We start from the raw sequence: 21271 nt of genomic DNA, 5'->3' as shown, positions 1-21271 counted from the left end.
ATGAGACGTTAATAAATGTAATAATGATCTGTCTGCTATTAAACCCAGTGAGGCAGTTACCTCAAGAAATATGATAGTTAAGCTAATCAACATTATTAAAGGACACTTTGTCAATACAACAATGGTTTGTCCAGCATTACTCCACAGTGAGTAAGACATGCTGTCCAATCATCAGTGATAAACTATGATTCTAGTCTAGTTGATACATAAAACAGAGGAAGACATGTTATGCTTTATTCTTTGCTTCAAGCAGTAAAACATCATGGACCAACATTACATAGATGTGAACTTGTTAAATTTATGAGTTTTTTAAAAACTATTTACAACAATTCCTAGTATGGAAGGGAGGAAGAATTAATAGCTGAAGACCTTTCAAAGTTATCTAGCCACACCTCCACCCTCTGTCAGCTGTTCCTCCTCTCCCTCAAAGTCTGACTATAACAAGGGCACGACACTCCGTTCATGGTTATCAATGGTACACATCCAATTTTATTATTTTAGAGATTTCAGTTCAGAAATGCTAGAAATAAACTGCTGAGCATATTCTGAGAAGAACACAGTTATAATGCAGAGGTGCACAACCTGTGATCCCAGCACTGAGTAGCAATGTTTTTGTATAATGAGCAGGTATAGATCGAGTCACCATTTTACAGTACTGAATATAATTTTCTTAATGATATTCTGGAGTAGGAATGGGCAGCCTACAATAGGTAGTCACTTATTGAGACCCCTATTCCCCATAAATTGCATCAACAAATATTGGCAGTAATCTACAAACTGGTAATTCCCTTCTGTTTGCCTGTATAAACAAACAGGCAACAGGAATGTAAACTCTTAGGCTTTACCAAAAGCCATTTCAAAATCTAATTTCCCTGAAAATCTTAATCACTGCAGCCCAAACCAGTAGAACTTTGTCTATCCCTGTTTCAGAACCTCTACATATTAAGAGAAGGAACAGCCCACTATTAGAATAGGGGTTCTAGTAAACTAAATTTGCACTAAAACAGAGTCTGTTAACAGAAGAGGAAGTTCTTTTAGGACCTTGGATTTCCCCCTTTAATAAACCAGGGAGCTTTTGCTAGCAACAGAAAGCATCATAAAAGTGTCTTCCGTGGAGATGCAGCTCCTGGACAAATGGAAGTGCCTTCTCAGAATTAAATTGCCTTGATTTTTCTTTGCCTGGCAGGCAAGTGAGATAATGAAGAAATCTGAACCAATAAAAGCTGCATTATTTCAATTCCCCAGTTACATTTACTCTCTGCTATTTGCTCATGGTTGTCCTTGGAGTTTGAAGAAAGGCAAGACCTGCCAAATTATCCCTATGCTTCAGAAAATTATTTTCCAGTTTGCTAATGTGGTCTCTACCTCCCAACCAACCTTAAATATAGAAGATTAAAGGCTTTGTCATATTTGTTTGTAGACAGGATCTTTTATAACTTTTATATAACTGTTCCCCCTTCACATAAAAATGAGAGCAATAAAGAATTCTTCTAATGGAAAATTTATTGCCCAGTCTCATGTGCTGTCAGTTAGTGCAAATTATATCAATGAAATAGCTCACAGCCAGTCTATTGCTTACTATCACTATTCCTTGTTTCCAGGATAGGTGGTCCATGACTTACAGCTATTCATTTAGTGACTGTTCAAAGTTACAATGGCACTGACTTGTGACCTGTCTTTGCACTTCCTATCAAAGCAGTTCCCCCATGGCCATGGAATAAAAATTCAAGTGCTTGGCAACTGGCGTGCATTTACAATGGTTGCAGCATCCTGGAGTCACATCACCATTTGTGGCCCTACACTAAGACTAAGTCATGTAAACAAAATAAAACAATGAAATTGAGAAATGGAATGTTCTTTGTGCTTTTAAGTGAGAAACTGCATAAAGGGAATATTAAAGATCTTACGGAAGCTATCAAAGCTGGGTGATCTAAGAAACCAGTATTATTGAATGATACGATGGACATCTTTAACTTCTATGGAGAAAGCTTCAAATTACTACTTTGATGCTGCATCAATGCAGGGTATCTATTTCATTGGAGCATCAAAGCTTTTGATTTCTAGGCACAATTAACTAGAGGCTCTGTGTGATGACCCAGAGTGAAACACAAACATAACAAAATCCAAAACGTAAATAAATGTCCTTTAATGCCTCCAACTTGGCCCCACTGTTCAATAATTCTCAGTTGGAGATAAAACGTATTCAAAAATAGTCTTCAAAAGAAAGCTATACAGTCCAAACTTAATGAGCAGATAGAGGTTGTTAGGTATAACATTGATACCAAATATGGTTTGGGTGAATAAATATATAAAACTTAGATATCATGGTTTAAGTGCTTATCACTTTAAGCACAATGCAGCAGGCAATTAGCCGATTAAGGGTGCGGCTAGAAGTTACAATATAAGGAAGCATTAGAAGCTGGAAAGCTGTCTGGCTGTTACTGTCTGTTACTGGCTGTAACTGTGTGCTGGCTGTAACTGTGTGCTGCTGCGACTAACTGTGATTACTGACTGTGAGTGCCTGTGACTGAACTGTTATTGTTTGCTACTGTTTGCTGATTTACTGCGTAATTCTACTGAATATCCAGCGTTTGTTTCTCTGGAGAGTGAAACCGGAGGAGGAGAAGATATCTTTATCGGCTGATAAAGATATTGCAAGGACTCTTAACTTGGACTATACTAGTGAGTCTTACTGGATGGAAATACTGTGAATGACTTAATGGACTGAATGACAATTCTTAAAATCTAACTGGATTAAAAACTATTTAAACTACAAACAGTGTTTGTGTTCAGTGTGTGTATACTCTGGGGCCCTTCCACTCTTGTTTGGCTTCCTGGCTTGACTACTGCTGCAATATTCTTCTAGGGGTTAATCCTCAAACCCTAACATTGGTTATGGGCCCAGCAGCATAGTCTAACTAACCAGGATATAGCAGAGAGAGTTGGTGTGAGTTGCACATTACTGTAAAAACAAACTGTTTTAATTAGTTTAAAATAGTCAAAATATCTGAAGAGCAATGGCACAAGTAAATTTGTCACAACTGTCCATGATATCCAGGCTGGATGGAACAAACTATGTTTCATGGTCAATGAAATGTAGTTTACTTCTACGCAGAGAAGGTTTGTGGGACATTATAGTAAACCCACCAGATGTGAGTAGATGGGATCCTGCTGATGATGATGATAAAGAAAAGTTACAAGACTTTAAACTGAAGAATGAGCAGGCTTTATGCATCATAGGACTGACTCTCTGTGATCAGCAGCTTGTCCATATTCGTGGAGAAGAAAATGCTGCAAACTGCTGGGAGAACCTCAGGAAGATTTATGTTCGGGACAGTGTAGGAGCACATATAAATCTTACACGGAAGCTTTTTCGAACGCATCTTCAGAGGAATGGAGATATGTTAGTTCATTTAAACTGTATGAAGAGCATTTTTCAAGATTTGCAAGAAAAAGAGCTTATATTTAATGAACTGCAACAAGTCTACATAATATTATCTTCATTAGATCAAAGCTATGATGACTATGTAACTTCGTTGGAAGTATTGCCAAAAGAAAGCCTCTCATTAACCGAGATTACAGGCAGGCTACTAGAAGAAGCCAGAAGAAGGCGTGAGCGTGACGAGCTGAGAGAAGATAAGAAAGAAGAGAAATTATCTTCAAAGCTTGAAAGAAACCAGCAAAGCAAAGTAAAGCACCTGGAAGAAGAGAATTTATCTTCGACGGCATACACAATTAAAAAGTGTTTTAATTGTGGAGGCAGAGGACATTTGGCAAGATTCTGCAAAAAGAGAAAAAGCCAGAATGTAAAAAAGCCAAAGAAAGCATTTGAACTAGCCACGTTTAGCAACTCTGATGTGAAGAATAATTTATGGGTGGTTGACAGTGGCGCATCCCACTGCATCACAAGAGATAAGACAAAATTTATAAAAATGTCTACAAGCTCTCAACATATATCACTTCCCAATGGCTGGAACCTCAAAGCGAAAGGTCAAGGTTTTGCACGTTGTCCGTACATAAACCAGGATATAAAAATGTTGTATGTACCGCAACTAAAGTTTAATTTGCTTTCAGTAAGGGTATTAGATAGATTAGGTTATGTAATTACTTTTAAGGATAATAATTGCATAATTGAAAAAGATAACAAAAGGGTAACTGCAGCTTTAAATGGAACATTATATGTATTAGATAATAGTAAGAAAGGGGAGGCTCAAACTGTATTTAATAATATAAAGCCTCATGAAGAATGTATCCATTTATTGCATAGGCGTTTGGGGCATGTAAATTTTAAAATGCTAAAACGTACAGTTGAGTTATCTGAAGGAATAAGGTTAAAACCTTGTGATAAATATTTGCGTTGTAATGTTTGCTGTGAAGATAAGAGCAAGGTATTGCCTGCAAATAGGCTAAATGGTTTCAAAACAAAAGAACCTTTAGAAGTAGTATTTGCAGACATCATAGGTCCAAAGAAACCCAGTATGGGGGGTGCTAGATATATACTGAGCATTATGGACCATTATTCTAGATATGGGTTTTGCTATTTAATGAAAAGCAAAACTGAAACATATCAACATTTTTTCAATTGGCTTAGGTTTGCTGAAAGAAAGTCTAAACGACAATTGATAACCCTGGTGACAGATAATGGTACGGAATTTGTTAATAACAAATTCCAGAACAGACTTAAGGTAGCTGGAATAGAGCATAAGAAGTCTGCTCCATACAGGCCAGAACATAACGCTTTTATTGAAAGAAGAGGCCAAACACTACAGGCAATGGTTAGAACAATGTTAAATGATTCTGGGTTACCTGATTCTTTGTGGGGGGAGGCTACAATGTGTGCTAATAACATATTGAACAACGTTGTTAATACAACAACAGGTGAAATTCCATTTACCAGATGGCATGGCAGGAAACCTGATCTAAGTTACCTGCACACATTTGGTGCACCAGCATGGGTGCATATTCCTGCACAAATCAGAAAAAAAGGGAAACATAGAGCTAAAAGATTTTTCTTCGTTGGTTATCAGGCAAACCATAGGGCATATAGATTTTGGGAGAAAGGCACATCTAAAGTGTTATGTAGTGCTAGTGCCCAATTTCTAGAACATGAAGGATGGGAGAAATTAGAACAGGATGCCAATAAAGATGTAATTATTGAATCCTATAGAAATCCCATTAGTTATCCCTGTAACTTTAAAAAATAAAGTAAAGAGACAAATACAGGATGAAATAGTGCCCATAAAGGAAGAAACAGATTCAATAGCTGAACAGGATGAGGAAGATGAACAGGTAGTAGTTCAACAAAGTCCTCCTGTAAGCCCTGTAATTCCCAGAAGAACTACACGTATATCTAGACCGCCTGATAGGTACCAGGCTAACACAGTGTGCCAGATTAATCAAGTTCCTAATTCTGTAGAAGAAATTAAAAAGTATCCTACTAAGGAAAAAGAAAAATGGTATGCAGCAATGAATAAGGAACTGAATTCATTAAGTGATATGAAGGTGTATGAGAATGCCAAATTACCTGCAGGAAAGAAATCCATTGGCTGCAAATGGATATTTAAGGTAAAAATAGATAAAGATGGTAATTTAATCCATAAGGCAAAGTTAGTAGCCCAAGGTTTTAGGCAGAATGCTAATGACTACGATGAGGTGTTTGCACCTAGTCTTAAGGCAGCAACCTTGAGAGCAGCTTTAGTGTGGGCAGCTAGTAAAAAACTATATAGTTAACCATCTAGATGTGGAAACTGCTTACTTGCACGCCCCATTAAAACATACTATTTATATGAAAAAAACCTGTTGGTATTAAAAGTGAAAATAAGGATAATAATGATTGTTGGTTGTTAAAGAAAAGTCTCTATGGTCTTAAACAATCAGGCTATGAATGGAACCAGTATATTGTAAAGGAACTAGACAATATAGGATTTAAAGCTGGTTTAGCCGATCCATGTCTGTTTAAGAGGGAGACAAATGGGAAAGTATCATTATTATTACTATTCACAGATGACATTGCATTGATAACTGAAACTAATGATGAAGCAAATAAAATAATAGCATCATTAGGAAAGAGAATAAAGATCAAGCAATTAGGGGAGATAAAGAAGTATCTCGGTTTGAATATAAAGAAAACACGGAAAGGTTTTAAGATATCTCAGGAAGATAAGATAAGCAAATTACTAAAAGATTACAAGATGGAGCTTTGTAAGCCAGCTAAGACTCCAATGAGTCAGGAGTTTAGCAACACTGATGTACAAAGCCCTGAGTTTGATAAGGTGATTTATCAATCTTTAATTGGTAGTTTGAGTTATATTAGTAATTGGTCTAGACCAGATATATCGTACTGCGTGAATCAGTTGGCTAGATTCAATTCTGCACCATGTGAAAGACACTGGATTGCAGCTAAGAGGATATTAAGATATCTTAAAAAGACAATGAATTATTCATTGTATTTAGAACCAAAGGGTGATTTAATTTTGAGTGCTTATGCAGATGCTAGCTTTGCATCAGAAAGAGACACTAGAAAGTCGACTTCAGGAACAGCCATAATGCTGGGTAAGACATTAATAGGCTGGAAGTCAATTAGACAACAGCATATAAGTTTGTCTACTATGGAGGCAGAATTCTCCTGTTTATCATTGTTATGTACAGAATTAATAATGTATAAACAAATGTTAATTGATATAGGTATAACTGTAGATTATCCTATAATTATACATGAAGATAATCAGGCAGCAATTCAAATGGCCACTAATATTGGAGTAAAAACAAGGAGCAAGCATACAGATCTAAGATACCTAAACGTGTGACAATCTGTAAGAAGTAAGATGATTCAGCTAGAGTACTGTATGTCGGAGGACAATTTAGCTGATAATTTTACTAAAGCCCAAGGTGCCAGTAAGCACCAGGAGAGTTGTGAAAAATATGGGATAAGATTGTAAAGGTATTATATATTTATTTCACCCAAAAGGGGAGTATGTTAGGTATAACATTGATACCAAATATGGTTTGGGTGAATAAATATATAAAACTTAGATATCATGGTTTAAGTGCTTATCACTTTAAGCACAATGCAGCAGGCAATTAGCCGATTAAGGGTGCGGCTAGAAGTTACAATATAAGGAAGCATTAGAAGCTGGAAAGCTGTCTGGCTGTTACTGTCTGTTACTGGCTGTAACTGTGTGCTGGCTGTAACTGTGTGCTGCTGCGACTAACTGTGATTACTGACTGTGAGTGCCTGTGACTGAACTGTTATTGTTTGCTACTGTTTGCTGATTTACTGCGTAATTCTACTGAATATCCAGCGTTTGTTTCTCTGGAGAGTGAAACCGGAGGAGGAGAAGATATCTTTATCGGCTGATAAAGATATTGCAAGGACTCTTAACTTGGACTATACTAGTGAGTCTTACTGGATGGAAATACTGTGAATGACTTAATGGACTGAATGACAATTCTTAAAATCTAACTGGATTAAAAACTATTTAAACTACAAACAGTGTTTGTGTTCAGTGTGTGTATACTCTGGGGCCCTTCCACTCTTGTTTGGCTTCCTGGCTTGACTACTGCTGCAATATTCTTCTAGGGGTTAATCCTCAAACCCTAACAGAGGTAAAATAAAAACCTAAAACAAACTACAATGAAGGAAATTCCGCAATGGACCAGGATAAGTAATTACCAACTGCAAGATAACAAGGCACAGTCTGTTGGAAGGACGCCAACCAAGATAACTTCAGCCCAAAATAACACACACTTTTCTTCTGGCAATGCTGTGTTTTAATCATCTCTCTTATATACTATTCTCCCCAGCTGCAACCAATGAGGGGGATCATGGCTGCTTCCTCTCTCGTAAGCCAAGTTGTTGCCTTCTCCATTCCTCCTTCCTCTGACTTCCCAGCCAGCCTCCGCCCTTCCCCAGCCTCCTCCACAACCTCTGGAGCCACACCTCCACCCTCTGTCAGCTGTTCCTCCTCTCCCTCAAAGTCTGACTATAACAAGGGCATGACACTCCATTCATGGTTATCAATGGTACACATCCAATTTTATTACTTTAGAGATTTCAGTTCAGAAATGCTAGAAATAAACTGCTGAGCATATTCTGAGAAGAACACAGTTATAATGCAGAGGTGCACAACCTGTGATCCCAGCACTGAGTAGCAATGTTTTTGTATAATGAGCAGGTATAGATCGAGTCGCCATTTTACAACTAAGGTTTGACTGATACAAAAAGATATATACTGTAAATATGTGAAAATATTAAAACGCAACACCTTACTATCAGAGAAGCGGGAACAGAACAACAGACCAATAACTGCTGTATCTGAACTTTCAGATGGGAGGTGGGAAGAAGAGTAGATGATAATTCCTCAGTTATAAAGATTCCTAGAAGATTGTTGTTGTAGGTTGTTGTTTTTTTGCAACAAAACAAACATACACAAAAGAAGCTCAGAGTGAAAGATATTTTTGACAGTTTTAGACTAGCCCCTTTAATTATATCAGGGGTGAGGAATGATGGCCTTTTAATGACTTGTAGACTTCACCTCCCAGAATTCCTGAGCCAGCAGGCTGGCTCAGGAATTTTGGGAGTTGGGTGTCCATAAGTCATAAAAAGGCCATCGTTCCCCACTTCTGAATTACATCACCAGCTTTTCTGGATAAAGCCTACTTCAAGTGTACGCATGCAAAAAAGTTTCTCTATGCTTATGCATAATACATATCATAATACAACCAATTCACTTAGAGTGCCATAAATCTTTAAGTGCTTTGTTTTGATAGCTACTAGGACAACTTTTCCCACCTATTCTCTTGCATCCAATCCAGCTCCTTCACAATTAATTTATAAATAGGTATAACATGAGGACCCCATCCCCCCAAATATGTTAAAAGATTAAGTATAACACCTGAAGACTTTCATAAACACTAATAATTCATATGGCAGAAGGCAATAGTTGTTAAATGTATGACAGCTGAATAACCATATTAACTATATTTAATTAATGTAGACGAAGTAACAGAGTCAAATCCAATTCCTACCTCAGTTCAGGAATCCTAATTAAAGTATTTTAACAGATGTCTTACTAGCCTTTGCTTGATCATCTCCAGGGCAAGCTCCCCACATCACTAGGTTCCATTGTTATACTACTCTCTCTGTTATTACATTACAGGTAGTCCTCGACTTAGAACAGGTCATTTAGTGACTGTTCAAAGTTACAATGGCACTGAAAGAAGTAACTTATGATCGTTTTTCACACTTACAACCATTGCAGCATCTCCATGATTATGTGGTCAAAATTCAAATGTTTGGCAACTGGTTCATATTTATGATTGTTGCTGTGTCCCAAAGTCACCTGATCACCTTTTGCGACCTTCTGACAAGCCAAGTCAATGGGGAAGCCACATTCACTAAACAACTGGGTTACTAACTTATCAACTGCAGTGATTCACTCAACAACTGTGGCAAGAAAGGTCGTAAAATGAGGCAAACTCGCTTAACAAATATCTCATTTAACAATATTAATTGTGGGCTCAATTGCGGTCATAAGTCAAGGACTCCCTGTATATGGGAATCCAGCACTCGGTTTTTAATACAAAATAATTATCAAAAAAGGGCATACATGAAGAGAAAAATCCCTTTAGAATAGTGTCTATAGTTGGAACTAGAAAACAACTGTTTAGGGGACCTCACTTGAGTAAATTTTGGAAATAAATTTGGTGGCTCCTAATACAATAGAGCAGGGGTATCAAATTCAAGACCTGTAGGCCAGATCTGGCCCATGGTTTGCTTAAATCTGGCCCAGCCGGGAAATAGTAAAGGACCAGCCCGCAGTGCCTCTGCAGCCAAAATGGGACGCAGAGGGGATGCGTGCGGTGCCCTGTTTTCGGCCTGGACAGCCTCCTGTAGGACTCTGCCATGTGCACCCCCCACAGTCCATTTTGGTCAGCAGAGTGCTTCAGGAGGCATCCATCCCATCTCCCCCACATCCCACGGAGAAGTACAGTGCTCATCCGGCCCACGAAGAAATCCAGTTTGACACCCCTGCAATAGAGTATTAACAGACAGCATGTTTGAAAGATTCCTGATTGCCATAAAATACATATTTCCTGTAATTTTGGTTCAGTTTGCAAATCTGTGTATGAATTTTACAAAACTCTGCATATATTAGCATTGTAGAAAGCTCTTAAGATCTGGCTCTTCATCCAGGCATTTAGCTAAGATAAAAGTGAGCCCAGCAGAGGGAAGTATATTGGATGTTGCGGTAGTTTGCTTGGGATATGTGCCATTGTTGTGGGGTTGGTTTATTTTATTAATTCTGCTTTAATTTAATATTATTGTGAGCCACCTAGGAGTACTGTATATAAGGCAGACAGGCATGTAAGCTCTAAACAATGTAATTAATTTTTTTAAAAAAGGTGTGGAAATTTCTATTCTGAGCTATTCTATTATTGGAGCTAGCAGAACTAATGCTATTTGAAAAGCTGAAATATTAATTATTATCACTGTCTCCAATAATTCCAGTAAAGTTACACTACTGGTAAAATGTGACAAAGAAATTATTGCAGTTCAGATCATTGACATTTTCTGAACTTGCCTGCTTTAGCCTTCTGCAAATTCACAAGGTAGGGGGAGGGGGACTGAATTTACCTTGAAGAGTCAAATTAATATAGTGGTTAGACTGAATTTTCAATGGAAGTAGCACTAATACCTGTGGACATATCCTTAGCACGGATCGAGAGCAGGGCATTACCTTGACAAAAAGTAGTTTGAGTTTCTAATAACATTTAAGTCATAAGAAGATAGCAGAGAACATTTAGGAAAAAGATCATGCATATAGGATGTTACAAATCTCTCCATATAAACAATGGGAAAATCTAGGTCAGTTAATGTTGATAACAGAGGTGGTATTCAGCAGATTATCACCAGTTCTGGAGAACCGGTAGCGGAAATTTTGAGTAGTTTGGAGAACTGGCAAATACCACTTCTGACTGAAGATTTTCCAGTATCCTTCCCCTGCCACGCCTACCAAGCCACGCCCACAGAACTGGTAGTAAAAAAATTTGAATCTCACCACTGGTTGATAACCAGGGAATGCATCCTTCAGTAAGCTTGCTACTAATGTTGGGTAGCTGGTAAATAACTGTGATAAATCAGTTTAATGGACATTTCAGAACTGTACCCAGGAATGGAAATGAATTAATAGTGTCTGTTAAAGAGGCAGACATACAGGATAACAATTTGCAGACAGAGTCAAAATGATATGACAAACTCTAACAATAATTTACCAAAGACCTTAGATGAAAAGGATTCCACTCCAAATAAAATCTTTGCAGTTTTATAGCATGGCACTACATATTCCTCCTCTCTTACTAGGTCTAGCAGACGGTCTCAATGTCAATCATGCTGGGCCACATGCCAGGCGAATTAATGAAGCAGTGTAATAGCTCACACAGAGGCCCAATGATTGCACTTAACATGTATCTGCAAACGAGGGTTTGCAAAGTTGCTGTTTTGTTTATGACACACATTTCTCTTCTGTTCCACTGATTTCTCTATTAGTGCACTTGAAGAGAGCAACATGAGCCTTTGTTTCTGCTCCAGGCACTAACAGCTGAATTCCAGCACTGCCTATTTGCTGTCTGAGATTTAGGACGGCTGACATGCCTGCTACTGTACTAACTGCTAAATATTTCTCTGCAAATGTACAAGATAATCTAAAATTGAAAAAGGGAATTCCCCCACAAATAAGAAGGACAGAGAATATCATTTTTAAAGTGGAGATATTGGAAAAGGACATTAACTTACAGCTGATCTAGTATGAAATATGGTTTGGAAGAATAATTCTGTGCCCAGAATAGGGACTCCTCCAAATGATGTTCAAGAAAGCTTTCCCCTCACATAACAATCCTTAAAAAGACTTAGATTACAGCTCTCAAAATAATAATTTATTAAATTTGTATGCTTCTTCCCGACCCTCAACTACTCTGGGTGGCTCTCAACAAAGTTATTACAATAAAATCAATAAACATGAAAAGAATAAAAGAAGGCAAGATTCCCACCCTTTGGTCAGCAGGCTGGAGAGGAGAGAGTGAAGGTTTCTTGATGATAACAAAAGCTTGGTTCCCAAACACCAATCAAATAAATACACAGTACCAAAAACTAGTGGGATATAAGAAGGAGAATAAATAAAAGTAAATTTTCCTTCCACTCACCAGCAATTTCACTAATTGTACTGGACTGCTGACCCAAAGGGGCCTTTGAGCAGAAGAAAAAGTGGCAGAAAAGTAGTCCACTTATAGCCTTGTAAATCAACAATTTCCCCCAATAGCCTTATTTCCACCCAACCTGTGAGACCAATTATTTCTACATTATATACACCGTAAAGGAAATTCTGAATGCAAGGAAGCTGTACAGCAGTGTTCCCCTCAATCTTGGCAACTTTAAGATGGGGATGGCTGGGGAATTCTGGGACTTGAAGTCCACGTATCTTAAAGTTGTCAAGGTTGAGAAACACTGCTCTACAGTTTACGAATCCCATGTCTTTGCATACTCTAAAGCCTGGCTAGCAACTCCATCGCAGCCACAAGTGCCCTTTTAAAATCTTTCTTTTCCAGTAACTGAGGATTGCAGGAGATGTGATCTTGCAATGGAAGGACAATTTTCAGCCCTGTTAAATCCTGCTGAAGAGAGGGTTTAAAGCTCAAAGAGGCTTAAAACACTTATTTTACTTGGGGTTTTGCTGTCACCCTACCTAAAGCAGAATATCATGCTGCTACTTTTTATCAGTTTGTAACTAAAATTCAACGATATGCATTGAAGGACTCTGCGAACTTCTTTGGCAAATGCTTCTTAAGCCTACAGGATTGTAACAATCACTAATGTTGTTATTTATTCTCTCCAGTAGGTGGTGGCAGCATATAGAAGGTTCCATAAATAGAAAAACCAAACATCATTGAATAGAAACCTGCCACTGAATCTCTAAAACAGTCTAAACGCTTAGAAAAACATTATTATTTTTAATCTGGGGACATTTTAATAGCATATTTAATAATTCCACTCTTCAAGTGTAGGTAGTTTTAGGAGGATGTTTTCAAGAGCTAAACTGCCTGTTTTTAAAAGTTAGTGTTAGGGTGATTGCATCACAGTGTATACTATATCTTTCAAATAAAAAGGAAAGGTTTACTTAAAAAGAAAAATTTTATGGTATTAATCCTGTCCTGTCCTGTCCTGTCCTGTCGTATCCTATCCTTTTCTCTACTCTACTCTACTCTACTCTACTCTACTCTACTCTACTCTACTCACTGGAAAAAAAGTAAAAGATAATCAGCTATATAAATGTTTTAAATAATTGAATCATCTGTTTAGTTTTATATGTTGTTTTAGCTTTCCTTTGATAGACACCCAGACTTGGTTAAAAGATGGCAGCTATATAAATATTTGATGATATAGCTGATGACACAACAGTGATTGGTCTCATTCGAGACAACGACAATCTGCATACAGACAGGAAGTTAGACAACTTGCCTCGTGGTGTAACCGGAACAATCTGGAACTGAACACACTCAAAACCGTAGAAATAGTGGTAGACTTTAGAAGAAACCCTCCTATACTACCACCTCTTACAATACTAGACAACACAGAATCAATAGTAGAGACCTTCAAATTTCTAGGTTCTACTATATCACATATATCACTCCTAAAATGGACACCTAACATCAAAAATGTCATCAAAAAAGCACAACAAAGAATATTCTCCCCTGATCCTTCTCTTTACTAGACTAACCAAGCCCAGTTCCTGCAACCGTTCATTGTATGTTTTAGCCTGCAGTCCCCTAATCATCCTGGTTGCTTCTCTGTACTTTTTCTAGAGTCTCAACATCTTTTTTATAATGTGGTGAACAAAACTGGATGCAGTACTCTAGGTGTGGCCTTACTAAGGCTTTATAGAGTGGTATTAGTAGTTCCCTTGATCTTGATTGTATCCCTCTGTTAATACAATTTAGGATTGCGGTAGCTTTTTTGGCTGCTGCTGCACACTGCTGGCTCATATTTAGCTGGTTGTCCACTCAGACTCCAAGATCTCTCTCACATTTACTGCTATTGAGCCTGGTTTCACCCAGTCTATATGTGTACTTTTGGTTTTTCTTGCCTAAGTGTAGGACTTTACTTTTCTCTATATTGAATTTCATTTTATTAGATATGGCCCAGTGTTCTAGTCTATCAAGATCCATCTGGATCTTGAGCCTATCTTCTTGGGTGTTAGCTATTCCTGCCAGCTAAGTATCATTTGCAAATTTGGTAAGTTCCCCTTCTATTCCCTCATCTAAGTCATTAATGAAGATATTGAAGAGTACTGGGCCTAAGACGGAACCTTGTGGCACCCCACTGCTTACTTCCCTCCATGTAGACTTAGACCCATTAAGGACTACTTGTTGAGTATAGTTTGCCAGCCAGTTGCGAGTCCATCTAGTGGTGGTACTATCTATTCCATTTTTTTCTAGCTTACTAAGAAGTAGGTTGTGGTCTACTTTGTCAAATGCCTTGCTGAAATCTAAATATATTATGTCCACAGTATTTTGCTGGTCTACTAATTTAGTCACTGTGTTGAAGAATGAAATAAGATTGGTTTGGCATGATCTGTTTTTAACAAACCCGTGCTGACTGCTAGTTATTACTTTACTTGTTTCTAGATGTTGGCAGATCTGTTTTTTTTATTATCTTTTCCAGTATCTTCCCAGGTGTTGATGTTAGGCTGATTGGTCTATAGTTTCCTGGGTCTGTTTTTTTTCTCCTTTTTTGAAGATGGGAACCATATCAGCTCTTTTCCAGTCCTCTGGTAGTTCCCCGGTGCTCCAGGATTTTTGAAAGATATGGTGCAGTGGTTCTGAGATGACCTCTGCCAGCTCCTTTAAAACTCTGGGATGTAATCCATCAGGCCCCGGTGATTTGTTTTCATCAAGATCAAACAGGTGTTCTCTTACTATTTTTTTTGCTTATTTTAACTTTTATTTCTGGTCTATCTTTTACAGTTATGTTTTTGATGGGTTGAGCTATAGTTTCTTTTTGCATGAAGATGGATGCAAAGAATGAGTTAAGCAGTTCTGCTTTCTCTCTGTTGCCTGTTACTTCCTTGCCATCTTCTCTCTTTAGTGGACCAACTGTTTCCTTTATTTTTTTCTTGTTATTTATATGTTGGAAGAAACTTTTTTTTTATTATCTTTGACTTTTGTTGCAAGTCTTTGTTCGTTCTGAGCCTTTGCTATCCTGACTTCGTCTTTGCAGATTCTGGCTATCTGCTGATATTCTGCCTTAGTTGTATGTCCTTTCCATTTTTTGTACTTGTCCTTTTTTTCTTTCAATTTGCCAGAGAGATCTTTATGTAGCCATGCTGGTTTCTTCTTGGATTTCTTGTTTTTCTTTCTCAGTGGTATTGTGCTGGTCTGGGCTTCTATGATCATACTTTTTAGAGTTTCCCAAGATTCTTGAGTTGTTTTCCCCTTTAGGATTTTCATCTATGGGATCTTTCCCAAGTTCTCTCTGAGTTTATTGAAATCAGCTCTTTTAAAATCTAAGACTCTGGTGTCATTATGTTCTGTTGCTTGTGTTTGTGTTATGTTGAATTCTAGTATGACATGGTCACTCTCACCCAAGGTTCCTGCAGTTTCAACTCCCTCTATCACTTCTTCTCTGTTTGTAAGAATTAAGTCCAGAATGGCTGTCCCACTAGTTTTACCCTCTACCTTTTGGACAACAAAGTTGTCAGCTAGGTTGGTTAGGAACTTATTTGATTTCTCACTTGGTGCAGAATTAGTTTTCCAATTGATATCAGGATAATTGAAGTCTCCCATTACTATTGTTGTGTGTTTCCTGCATGTTTGTTAGTTGGCTGGCAAAAAGGACATCTATATTTTCTGCTTGATTGGGTGGCCTATAATATACGCCTATGGCCATGTCATTCTTTTTTTCTTTTATATTGACCCATATGCATTCTAGGAGGTTTTCATCTTTGGTTTCATGCATTTCTGTAGCAATATAGTGGTCCTTTACATACAGTGCAACTCCACCTCCTCTTTTATGGGGTCTGGTTTTTTTGAATAGTTTGTATCCTTCTACCAGTATGTTCCAGTCATGGGTTTCATCCCACCAAGTTTCTGTTATTCCAACTATATCATATTTACCTTCATGTATTTGTAGTTCGAGTTCACCCTGTTTGTTCCCCAGACTTTGTGCATTTGTATATAGGCACTTGAGATCTTTATGTCTGACACTTGTTTACTGTCTACATAACCTGTGTTGTGCCTGCCTGTCCCTACTTTCTTGCCACCTGTTTGATTAGTGCACATGGTATGGCACTCACTATTAAATGCTTGGTTTTGGTTGGCATCAAGGTTGATAATCTTACCTGCACAAACATCTATTTTGCATGCACTGGTATCCTTATTAGTTTTAGGTTGCTGGGGACAGAAATGTTCTGAATCCATTAATTCTCTGTCCCCACTGTTCAGTTTAAATGTTTATCCAGGAAATCTGCGAATTTAATGCCAAGTAACTCAGTCCCTTTCTTTGATGGATGCAAACCATCTCTTTTGTACAGTTTTTCATTGGACCAGCTGCAGACATCATGACTAATAAAACCAAAGCCTTCCCTTTTACACCACTCCTTTAGCCACACATTAAACTCTGCCCTTTCCCTTTTTGTTCCTTGTATACTGGTAGAAACTCTGAAAAGATAAGCCTACAGCCCATATTACTAAGTTCATACCCCAAGCTCTGGAAGTCTTTCTGAACAGAAAATACATCCTTCTGATCATTTGTACCAAAATGTATAATAGCATCAACATCACAGCCCTTGCTGGCATTCTTGACTATCTTAAGAATACGCTTCTTGTCTCTGCTGGCAGTAGCACTTGGTAAACACCTGACTTCTTTCAAAACCTCAGTATCCTTTCCTAAATTTACATCCCTTACAATTGAGTCCCCAACCAGACGGTGGCTTCTCTTTTAGGATGCCTTGCTCTTCTTGTGTGTAATACCTGATTCACACTTTCTCCTTCCCAAAGTAAGTTCTTCTTCTAGGACCATGATCCCCAGCTTACTTGAGTTATCATTATCACAACTACCTTGACCGTCACTTTAGTGTCCCTATTAAGGTCAGCAAGGGCACTGTATATGTTATGCTGGGATACAGCAAAAGCTTTGTGTTTATGGTCCACAGCTCTTATCCTGCCAGATCCCATGGTTGTCCATATTGCCCTTTTCCTGTAGGATCTTTGTGGTAGTGGGGGCTGGTAGCACGGCAGCTCAATAGATGGCTGGATTGGGCACCTAGTTTCTGCTTGGAGAGCACAGATTAGAGATTCTAGATAGGTAATCTGTCCATGTAGACTGGTAATTTTTTTACAAAGAGGACAGTATCCAAGTTTGAAAAGAGTACTGTGAAAGACAGCTAACAAGTATTACACTGAACTAAGTCGGTCATTTTGAAATAAAATAAAATCACAATCTCAAGCACACTTACCCTAAATGTCTTATTGGTATTCTTGGTTTATAGTTATGTGACTATCTTTCTCCTTTCTACTCACCCTCTGCTTCCTTCACAAGCAGCCAGCAGTTCCTCCCACAACCTCTGGGAATTTGAAATGCAATGGAAGCAATTCAAACTGCCTCTCTCTTTTCTACTCACCCTCTGCTTCCTTCACAGGCAGCCAGCAGCTCCTCCCACAACCTCTGGGAATTTGAAATGCAATGGAAGCAATTCAAACTGCCTCTCTCTTTTCTACTCACCCTCTGCTTCCTTCACAAGCAGCCAGCAGCTCCTCCCACAACCTCTGGGAATTTGAAATGCACCAAGACAAATTCCTTGTGTGTCTAATCACACTTGGCCAATAAAGTATTCATACATTCATTCATTCATTAAATAAATAAAGCATTCATTCATTTTAAATAATTAAAATCACATGAATGCGGAGAAGCTACAATGGAAGAACGCCAAGGACACATCGTAAGTGCCCCTCATTCAGTGCTGTTGTAACTTTGAATAGTTATTGAATGAAAGGTTGTGAGTCAAGGACTAACTCTGTTTCCCTTTGGAGAACAGAAAATCCTGAAGAGCTAATGTGCTCATTACAATCTCTTGTTGGATAACGCTACAGATCTATTGTCTGGTTCAGAATCTGGTTTCTTTTATTGGTCAATGAGAGAGTTCTTGAAATGTACATTGTGACTCTTTTTTGTTACTTCCCAATGTGCAGTTATTCTACAATTGATTGGCTAAATGCTTTGTGTCCTCATCATTTTGGGATATCATTCTAGCTTATTGATTTAAGCTCTTAATACAACTTACCCACAGCTTGTTTCAAGTAAACTGTCCCCAACTTGCAATGATGCCATCCCAAAGTCTGCTATTCGGATATTGTTCTTTTCATCCAGTAGTAGATTTTCTGGTTTTAAATCCCTGTGGCTGTAAAGAGGGGGGAAAAATGGTGTTAATTCAAACCAGTTGCTTCTCTTTGCATACAGCAAAGTAGAAGAAAAAAAATAGAATAGAATAATAGCTTTATTGTCAGTTTGAATGTACACTAACTGGCATACATTAAAATGAAATTTTATTGCACACAGCTTTCAAAGGGTCACTAGCTCCAATATACACTACATAAACATGATAAAATAAATAAATATAGAATTGTGCATATACCCACATATATTATATGAGAAAAAAACAACACAGTCTAGTTCGGATGTATACATGTACATGGTGAGAAAAACGAATCTTGTGATCAGACGGATGGCATAGGGAACAAAGCTGTTACAGAATCGGGTAGTCCTGCTGGAAATACTTTGAAACCTCCTCTCAGAGGGGAACAACAGAAACGGACCATGAAGTGGGTGTGTGGGGTCTCTAACAATGCTTTGAGCTCTAAGCACAAAGCACTTATAAGCAGTATCCTGAATAACAGGAACCGAGCTTCCTATAATCTTCTGGGCTGTGCTTACCACTCTCTGAATGGACTTTCTCCCTGAGGCACTGCTGCCACCAAACCAAACAGTGATGCAGTTTGTTAAAACACTCTCAGTTGTGCTTCTGTAAAAAGTAGCCAGGACAGAAGGAGAAAGATGTGCTCTCCTCATCCAACACAGGAAATGCAGATGTTGGTTTGCACACTTCACTAAGGATGATGTATGGAGGGACCAATGCAGATTGTTAGTTATCTGCACCTCCAAAGATCACAGATCATTTTGTTTCAAAAGAAGCCATTATACGTTGCATTTACATTTGCCCATTTTGACAAATTAGAGAAGTCATATTACTTTAAAAATTTTAAAGAATACACAATATATTAATAGTGCCAACTTGTAATTTTGAAGAAGTAGTTGCTGTTATTGTCTAATGGAAGTAAGAGTGACCAACAATTTTTTAAAAAATATCTTTCACTTTTTGCTCCTTTCTTTCATTGGAATAATAATTAGTTTTTAATTGATTCAGAATCGAATTTGTTATGATAGAAATACTGGAAAGAATTTGTAATTTGGATATTTCATAAAAGTGGACTGAACATATTAAGCTTTTTGATTTGGGAGTCTGAATCTGAACAAAAAAAAATTAGAAGTTGAAAAACTCCAGACTAAATATTTTGTCTCTAATTACTAATTCTACTATCTGTCCTGGGTCAACACTCCAGGTCAGTTAGTCCTCCTTCTATTAATTAAAAAGGAGAAGCTAAAAAATATGGTGCCCCTCTCTGCAACAGTGCTTAGACTTATATACCGCTTCATAGTTCTTTTTAATCCCCTTTAAGCAGTTTACAGAGTCAGCATATTACCCCCAACAATCTGGGTCCTTGTTTTATTGACCTCAGAAGGGGAGAAGACTGAGTCAACCTTGAGCCTGTGACAATTGAACTGCTGGCAAAATTAGCTTGCAATATACTGTATTCTAACCACTAAGCCACCACTGCTCATTACTGCTCCCTACTGAGCAATGATTAATGCTCTCCCTACCCCAGCATTTGTGCATTCTATAATCATTCAAACAAGATAATAAATACTAAATTGTGATTTAACATTAATCATGAATGGTACTTTTGTTCCAAAGTTTGTTTTTGTAGAAAGACTGTTCATCCCTTCGCAACTTTGGGATAATCTAGATATTATTGCTTTGCTCTATTTCTCCTAGTTTGGTTTCTCTATTTATTAAATGATTCATATCCCATCCTGTTTAAAAGACTCTGGACAATTGACAGTCTTCACAACAGACTACTCAAATAGCACAGTAAGCAAATGAAATATCAGATAAAATTTGAATACTTAAAATTAAATAGATTTAAACATTAAATTAGAATTAAAAATTAAAATTACAGATTAAGCATATCTGGGAAAACATGGTCCAGAAGTCAAGCAATGTAAGCCTCAAATATGTTTCACTACTTTCATGAATACTAATTTCTGGGGGAAGATTTTTTCCATAAGGATGGGTTGATTACTGAGAAAACCTACCTCTCAGCTGCCAACTGTTTAACCTATGGGAGGGGATACTCACCTTGATTGAACCCAAAGACAGTTAGATTCTGCCTGGAGAAAGTAATTCCAAAGTTAGTAAGGAGTTGGGCTACCTGGAATCTGTTGCGCTCATAATGTAGCAATCAGTGTTTAAGCGATTCTAACAGTATCTACCTATATTCAGGCAGCCATTCTATACCAGTTGAACTGTTAAGGTAATTAATATTTAATAGCTGACCAGCTGCTATAAGGCTGCTATAAATGCTGATGCAATGAGGATGAGTTAGCAGGGATATTGCCACTTTAAGGCTGACGATGGGTCCAAAGGATTATTGCTGTTTGAAGAAGCTGTCAATATAAAGGAGGCCATGAGAGGACGTATCTCTCTCTCCTCATGTTCTATCTCCATTGTAGTTCTCCATGCAGAGTAAAGAAGATTGATTGCCTGCCAGGTATTTGCCTATCACGTATATGTATGTATATAGCTGTCTTGTATATAAACCACTGTTAAAAGACAAAGCCTCTGTGTGCTGTGTTTTGCTCCTGGGTTGTCTCACAATAGTAGTCATGCTGCAAACACTCTGACGTGAAGTTTACAGGTAGAGCCCTGAGAGACCCATCATTACTGTTTAGAACTATTTGCTTAGGAAGGAGTAGAACTAAAGCAAAACAGGGGCACCAACCAGCAACTCTTGAAGTTGATGGTACCAAACACTGTTGAGTGATCTATAAGATCTAGGAGAGCTACAGTCCAGCCAGATCTTAACAAAACTCATGCGCAAGAGC

General features: G+C 37.9%; 1 protein-coding gene across 16 annotated transcripts in view; it reads right to left on the bottom strand.

The window, feature by feature from the left end:
* The window catches only part of BRSK2 (BR serine/threonine kinase 2), a 466168-nt gene that overhangs the window by 115666 nt on the left and 329231 nt on the right, over positions 1–21271 (bottom strand). For all 16 annotated transcript variants that reach the window (XM_087950842.1, XM_087950844.1, XM_087950851.1 and 13 more), the window contains one exon: positions 18333–18449. In XM_087950842.1, coding sequence (XP_087806968.1) covers positions 18333–18449 — 117 coding nt within the window. The remainder of the gene's footprint in view (positions 1–18332; positions 18450–21271) is intronic.

The sequence above is a fragment of the Notechis scutatus genome, chromosome 1 (assembly GCF_049901735.1).
Source record: "Notechis scutatus isolate UNSWTSFEM ecotype Mainland chromosome 1, rNotScu1.2, whole genome shotgun sequence".
NCBI classification, from domain to species: Eukaryota; Metazoa; Chordata; class Lepidosauria; order Squamata; family Elapidae; genus Notechis; species Notechis scutatus.
Note: the sequence above shows the minus strand (reverse complement) of the source record. Positions and strands in the feature narration are given on the sequence as shown.